The 7,204-nt window shown below is 40.1% G+C and overlaps 1 protein-coding gene across 1 annotated transcript; it reads right to left on the reverse strand.

The window, feature by feature from the left end:
* Window positions 1-202: 202 nt before the first annotated feature.
* nlrc3l (NLR family, CARD domain containing 3-like) lies at window positions 203-7,133 on the reverse strand. The gene is made up of 6 exons (XM_035384488.1): window positions 5,984-7,133; window positions 5,640-5,747; window positions 5,058-5,156; window positions 4,422-4,533; window positions 3,662-3,902; window positions 203-3,137 (listed from the first exon to the last, which is right to left on the reverse strand). Exons 1-6 carry the CDS (start codon window positions 6,049-6,051, stop codon window positions 1,573-1,575), a joined length of 2,193 nt encoding a protein of 730 aa, XP_035240379.1. The 5' UTR covers window positions 6,052-7,133; the 3' UTR covers window positions 203-1,572.
* Between the last annotated feature and the right edge of the window lie 71 nt (window positions 7,134-7,204).

Here is a 7,204-nt window from a genome sequence, read left to right on the forward strand (position 1 = left end):
CAGCGATTTGGAACCACATTAAAAATCACACATTGAATGTACCACATAAGGTAACTGAATATATACAGTAACTGAACCATGTATTCTTTTTTAAGAAATTATGAATAAACTAAAAATGAATTATAAAGTCATTAATTATAGCAATGTACTGATGAATCTTGGAGAATTTTGAACATTTTTGTGATCTATTGATGAATACCAATTTGATATTTAATGTTTATTGAAGAACATAAGCACACCATTCTCACACAAGTTGAAACATGCAGTAGCCCTTTTTTTAGGTTTTGTGTATGACATCAGAGATATCAATCCTTTGTATACTGTAAGATTAGGATTACAAGTGTTTTGCACATGTATTTCAGTAGTGTACTGTACAAGAAGTTTCAATGTTCTTTTTTAAAGGCATTTGGTGTCTCATGAAGCATTCTTCCTCTCCAGGAACAGTTAATCTTCCAGCATCGGGACAGGATGGGGTAATTGGAACTCAATTTCAATTCTAATAATTCTCTGTGCACATGGAGAGATGGCAAGACACTGGAATAGTCTGACTGAATGCAGTGTATATGTACACATGGGGAAATGGTTTAACGGCCATTGAGAATTTTATTGTACATCTATTTATAGGCATGATACATTAAAAATACACCTCTGGTAATTTGAAATCAAAATATTTTCAAGGTTACATTTTTCATGTATTCTTACAATATAGGTTAATAACATTAAATTAATTCCATGATTTTCAGTTTGCTGAACACCCACAGCGTCAGTGAAGGTACAGATGGGCAGCTGTCCATCGCTCATCTATCTGGACCATGGAGACCTATATATAATTGGAGGACAATTATGAAAGTCCATTCAATCCTGCAGAGTAATCGCTAGAGGGCCATGGAGCTATAGGCCATTTTGAATCCCTGCTCATGAGACCTTTGAAACACTGGTAGAATTTAGGGTAATCTGTCTGCAGGAGAGCAGGGTTCATCACAAGACATACAACTGAGCTTCGGTATTCTGACTAGGTGATGCAATTGGCCCTTGATGTGTTGCACCTGACTGCTCCCCTACGTACACCACAGCTAGGGCTGCTGGGTGGCTCATTTGGTTAAGGCACCACAATGTGGTGCAAGGGTGATTCCTACAGTCTCAGATCGAATCATGACCATGCCAGTGCCAAATGTGGCTGATACCTCCATAGGGCACTGCGCAACTGGCGATGTGGACATCATATGTTTTGCAAAAGAATGGCAGATGTCTACACTTTCCAAAATCAGCAGTGGGGTTTGCGCATTAAGAAGGCTGTGGTTTCAGTTCATTGAACATTCCAAATTATGACACAAAACTGGAAACTAGACATGCTGAGCTCCACATTTGGTGGCAAATTTATAATAAAAAATTCATAAAAAATAAAAAAACATTTGTCAGCTACAAAAATGCAACTGACCTCAGGGGTCCAAATATCACAGAAAATTGGATTCAACTCTGAAAAAATATACAAGTCTGCTTTACACTATGCACAGCACAAGGAGGAACAAGTGTGGTGCTGTGCTTCTACAGCAAAGTTAGGTAGATCAGACTTCAGCCTTCCAGTTCAGTCAGACAATGATTCAGATTTCTGCACCTCTCTGGACTGGCATTCTCTCTGATCTTCTTCCTGATGTACCTAACTGTTTCCTCAATGCTGCGTGCACTGCTCTCAGGAAGTTTGATGAAGGGTCGAAAGAGTCTCTGTGTGGAGTCCACTGAGAGGCCAAGAAGAAAACGGAGAAACAGATCCAAGTGTCCGTTCTGGCTCTGTAAGGCTTTGTCCACGGCACTGCAGAGTAAATCCACAAGAGTAGGTTCTTTGAACAGCCCCAGTGCTTGGTCAAGAACATTCCTGCGCTTAACTCGAAAGGACATATACACATAGAAAGCAGCTAGATATTCCTGGATGCTCAGATGTACAAAACGGAAAACTCTCTGCTGGGACTCTGCGTGCAGTGAGAACAGCTCCGTGCATAGCCCTGATTGCACAATTGCTCCTGTAACATCAAGACCACAATCCTTTAGGTCTCTTAGACAGAATTCTTTCCTGCCTTTTTCCAGCAGTTGAAAACCCAGCTTCCCCAGTTTCATGAGGAAATCCCTGTCAACCTCTGTCCACTCTGGTATATTTGAATGGCGTCCTTGATACTTTGCATGCATCATATTTGTCTGAAGGAGCATGTAGTGTGTGAACAACTGTGTCATAATCAAGGGAGTCTCTCCTTGGTCATCCACAACAATTTGTCTTGCAAAAACTGTTACTAGAATCCAAGAGAACGCTGGCACATGGCACATGATATAAAGGCTTCTTGATGATTTCACATGCGCCAGAATTTTACGGGCCTGGTTCTGATCACAAATTTTCTTCCTGAAGTACTGCTCCTTCTGGAAATCAGTAAATCCGTGCACCTGAGTCAGCAGGTCAACACAGTCCGCAGGGATAATACTGGATGCTGCTGTGCGCGTTGTGATCCAGATCCGACAAGATGGAAAAAGATTCCCTCTGATTAGATTAGTAAGCAGCATATCCACAGATGTTGGTGCCTTTGGATCATTCCAGCTTCCATTCGTCTGGAAGCTTAAAGTATGCCGATATTCATCAAGAGCATCAAAAATGAACAAAACTTTGCAGTCAGGAGATTCAATGAAATCCATATCTTTTATTTCTGGGTAGAAGATGGTAAAGTAGTCAATCAGGTTTTGTTCTTTCATCCTGACCAGGTTCTGCTCCCAAAAAGGAAGTGGAAAAACAAAATCAATGTCTTGGTTGGCCTTTCCTTCTATCCAGTCCACAATGAATTTCTTCACAGCAACTGTTAACCCTATGCCTGCAATCCCCCTGGTCATCACAGTCCTGACAGGTCTCTCACGAACAAATGAGGGTTCGAACAGGTCACTGGGTTTTAGTGCAGTCTCTGGTCTGGATTGTCCTCCTGAAGCCATCTCACTTTGCCTCACCTCATGGTCCTCGTTAATCTCACCATGTCCACCCTCTGTCATGAGCACATCTGTATAGATGTTACCCAAATAGCAGTGCTGCCCATGTCTGGGTATCCCTTCAAATATGGTCTCGTACTTCATCTTGAGATGTTCTTTCAAGTCATGCTGTAGCATAACTGCAGGAGATAGAACACAACAAGCTTCAAGAATAGACTTTCCTCAATTGTTAGCTCAAATACTCTGCAGAGACTAGAAGGAAAAGCTTTGTTCCAAGGGATCACATGAAAATAGGATATATATTTTCCATTGCGTTTCATTTTTGTTAATGTTTTTATTCCTGTATAGGTGTTCTTTCATTCACTGTTCATTTCTGCAATTGTTTTACACATTTTACTCTTTCATTATATGTGTGCTTGTTATTATCTCTTATGCTCTTTTATTTCTTATACCTCTTGTAATCTCGGCACATTGAGAAAGAGGGTTCCTACCCTAATTGTCACCGAGAATCTTAAAGGTTGAATATACATTTTTATGCTTTTAATTATTGTGATTTTCTTTTTTCTACAATATCAAACATTCTGAGCTACATTTTGCATCTTGAACACCCCAGATATCAATTAACATTTACCCTTAAACCAAAATTCAAGTGTCAAACATTGACACGTGGTTATGGTGGGTGATTAATACTGTGCTGACTTACCTCTACGACTCTTTGCTTCCAGGAAGTCAGCTAGATCATTCCTTTTCATGCACTTCAGGACATGCAATGCAACCTTAACAGCTATCACTTTTCCACAGCGCTCCAGCATCTTATCCACAACATCCAGGACATCAAAATCCTCCATCCGATTCTCAAAGTATCGAGAGTGATTGTGGCTCAGATACTTCTTGAACAGAGACAACTCCTGTTCGGTCAACTGCTGCAGAGTTCTCTGGATTAACTACAATTTGAATGAAAAAAACCAGCCATATGGCAAAAAACAAGGTTTTTAACTTTGAAGACATCATGAAGCTTACATTTGTGATTTAGGGGCAGCAAGCCAGCCAGGCCTTAATTCAACAATGTTACCCACCATCTCTCTGCTTAACAGTAATCACTACAGGAATAACTGTTTTGCAACAGAAGGCCATGTTGTATGTGTACAACATGCTGCTGCAAGCATTAGGAAACTGGATAACCTCTGACCACAAGAAGCACCAATTAATAAAACCACAAAAGTATAGAAGAGGCTGATGTTGAATGCCATCACTACGGCACCCCTACAGGTGATCAACCTTATCTGTCCAAGCAAACTAAATTGTGTGCTTGGCAACTATACACCAATAAAAATATGTAATTTTACAGATTAAGCATTTTGTTAAATGTGACAAAACATTTGAAAGCCTTTGTCTTTACAACCACTGCTTTCAGTCATTAAACACGGGTGGAATGCATTTTAAAAATGTTATTTTGTGCTTGCCTTGAATATAAATGGTATCTCCATGGGAGAGAGATTCTCTTCTGTCTCGAGGACCATGCTCTCCAACTCTAATAAATCCGTGGCAGAGATTGGCTCGTACGCTGCATCTGGTCTGAAGGAAAAGCCACAGTTTGATACATTAAGTTTGAATAATCTATTTCTTAAAAATGAATTTTAATTATAGCAATCCTATCAAGTTTTCTGGACTATTATTGCCACACCTGTTATTGTAGTAGTCTTATTAAGTTGGATTTTTAGCACTGCCAACCCAACTGGAGACTAAAACTTGTAAGGATGTGACTAACAATGGACTACGACTACAGCAAAACAAAAGCTAAGCATTGTTTTCTGTGCTGTATGCCGTGTAATGCCATTATCTCCAAATCGTCACTAGTCTGATCGGGCAAGTGGCGGGTTTTACTCATCCAACACTTTGAATTGCCTCATACAAGGACCCAAGCATTATTACTGAACTTTCCAGTATGAATTTAAAATCGCCACCGAATGTTGAACACTTTTGTTACATTACATTACATTACAGGCATTTAGCAGACGCTCTTATCCAGAGCGACTTACACAACTTTTTACATAGCACAACTTTTTTTGTGGTTTACAAATGGAAATTGGTGACCATACCCATGTTCTGAGAAAAAAGCTCCTTCTCTGGGCTGAACAGAGAACCTCTCGATTTCATTCTGCCTCGTATCTTGTGACTCTGCTCTCTCAAGATCGACTCTGTTAAAACAGAACCTCACTGGTTAATAAATAAAGATGGGCAATTCATGTAGAAGCAAAATGGCATTATAAATCTTCACCTAAACAAATCTATAAGTAAAATAAATAATGATTTATTTCTGGACATCCAATCACGTTCGCTGACCTTGTAGAAAAAATAATTCAAACCTAAAATACTTAGGTCCAAAGGAATTTGATTCCATTTTAAAGACTACTCAAATAGTTCAATTTAAATTTAAAATACAACCTACTACATAAGTGCATATTTCTGCATGTCCACATGGTAAATGGTAAATGGACTGCATTTATATAGCGCTTTTATCCAAAGCGCTTTACAATTGATGCCTCTCATTCGCCAGAGCAGTTAGGGGTTAGGTGTCTTGCTCAAGGACACTTCGACACGCCCAGGGCGGGGTTTGAACCGGCAACCCTCCGACTGCCAGACAATCAGTCTTACCTCCTGAGCTATGTCGCCCCACATACCTTACAGGTGTAAAAACATGTTCTTCATCAGCTTTGACAGGCTGATCCTCATCACTCTCCATGGACAAATAGCTTGGTGCTGGTGATGGGGGGCTCTCTGCCTGGAAACTGCACAACATACACAAACTACTTAAACACAAAAACACTGCAAGAACAGCATCAGAATTGTTCATTACAAACAAGTGCATGTGAACTTAGGCTAAAATTGTGGGACATGTTTATTCTCTAGAAGAATTAGCAGTGCAACGACCCAGCAGGATCTGGAAAATGAAAAACAGTGTGGTGCAAATCAAACCTTATTTGTCCATTTTTTTTTATTTTTTTTTAGATAAAGCTGCTCTCACCTCTCCATCTCAGGGCCCATGTCTGCACCAAGATCCTCAGGAACCTCAGGAATTTCAGGAACACTCATTTCTTCGTCTTCTGACTTCAGAAGTCCAGCAAGGTACGGCGGAGTCAGTGTAGACTAAGCTTTTATTGTTGCAAGACTAACATATCTAAGCCCAGGTAGGCCAGAGAAGTGAGCTTTTACAGAAACGAGTCGCAGAAATCGCTCCCACCCCACCCCTAAATAAACAGCTTGACTTTCTTTCTGTAAAGTGAAATCTCCGGATTCACCTTGGCTTATGTGGAATGAGTTGCATTGAGAAGTAATAATAATAATAAGAATAATAATAAACTTTATTCGTATAGCACTTTTCATACATTAAATGCAGCCCAAAGTGCTGCACATTGTAGCAGATCAAAAGTAGGCTACATCACAGGCCACACTATCCTTCCTCGTACCCAGTGAAGATATCAAGCTCTGTGTACTTCACGAACACAGAACTTTTAAAGTAGTTCGGTAATAAGGAACATCTGGGCGTACGTTCCTTACAATGTAAGCGTTCGCTATTATTTTTAACAGAATTGCTGCCAATATCGAGCACGATTCACCTGCATTACTTTCGTAGGCTATTCACAAGATCAACAAACCTTAGCGACCAACGTTCTCCCGTGTTAGCCCAGGGCAGACTAAAACGAATAAAGAATTCCTCACACCGAAATGTTTTTTCTTCGTCCTTCACCACTTCATGTTAAGTCACCAAAATGTCGGAGTAATTTTCACTTTCTTGGCAAGTGAGCAACAACCGGTTTAGCCAGCTTTCAACGTACGAGTTTCCTAGACTCGAGAATACAGGCAATGGATCGCAACATAAATAGACGAGTAAATTAATAAGTAGGCTACGCCATGTCACTTTTTTCTTTGTGAATAGAATTTGTTTACTCACTTAATTTCCCCTCTGAAGCACAGATCAAATATGAACAAAATAGTCTTGTTCTGAAGAAAACGCATGCTTGGATTGCATAGCCTAGCTACTTTATATAAAAAAGCGGAAGTTGTCAGCCAACATACAACTGAGCTGCGGCTGCGTCCGAATCAGAGACTGTAAAAAAAAATAGCCCGAACAGTCTTTTTTGCTTAGGAAGGTTCCTAAGTTCCTGAGTGACATGACCCGGAAGTATCTAAGTGGCAGCCATGATGAGAGCTGTTCGAATTCTCTAAATGCTAAGGAAATGTGCTT

The sequence above is a fragment of the Anguilla anguilla genome, chromosome 12, assembly GCF_013347855.1.
Source record: "Anguilla anguilla isolate fAngAng1 chromosome 12, fAngAng1.pri, whole genome shotgun sequence".
Lineage (NCBI taxonomy): Eukaryota > Metazoa > Chordata > Actinopteri > Anguilliformes > Anguillidae > Anguilla > Anguilla anguilla.

Excerpts from the sequence above, each read along its gene's own strand:
- nlrc3l (XM_035384488.1), bottom strand. The coding sequence starts at position 6,051 with ATGAGTGTTCCTGAAATTCCTGAGGTTCCTGAGGATCTTGGTGCAGAC. Across the intron at positions 3,903-4,421 it reads AGATACCATTTATATTCAAG|TTAATCCAGAGAACTCTGCA; the intron begins GCAAGCACAAAA and ends TTCAAATTGTAG. Across the intron at positions 3,138-3,661 it reads GGAAGCAAAGAGTCGTAGAG|TTATGCTACAGCATGACTTG; the intron begins GTAAGTCAGCAC and ends TATCTCCTGCAG.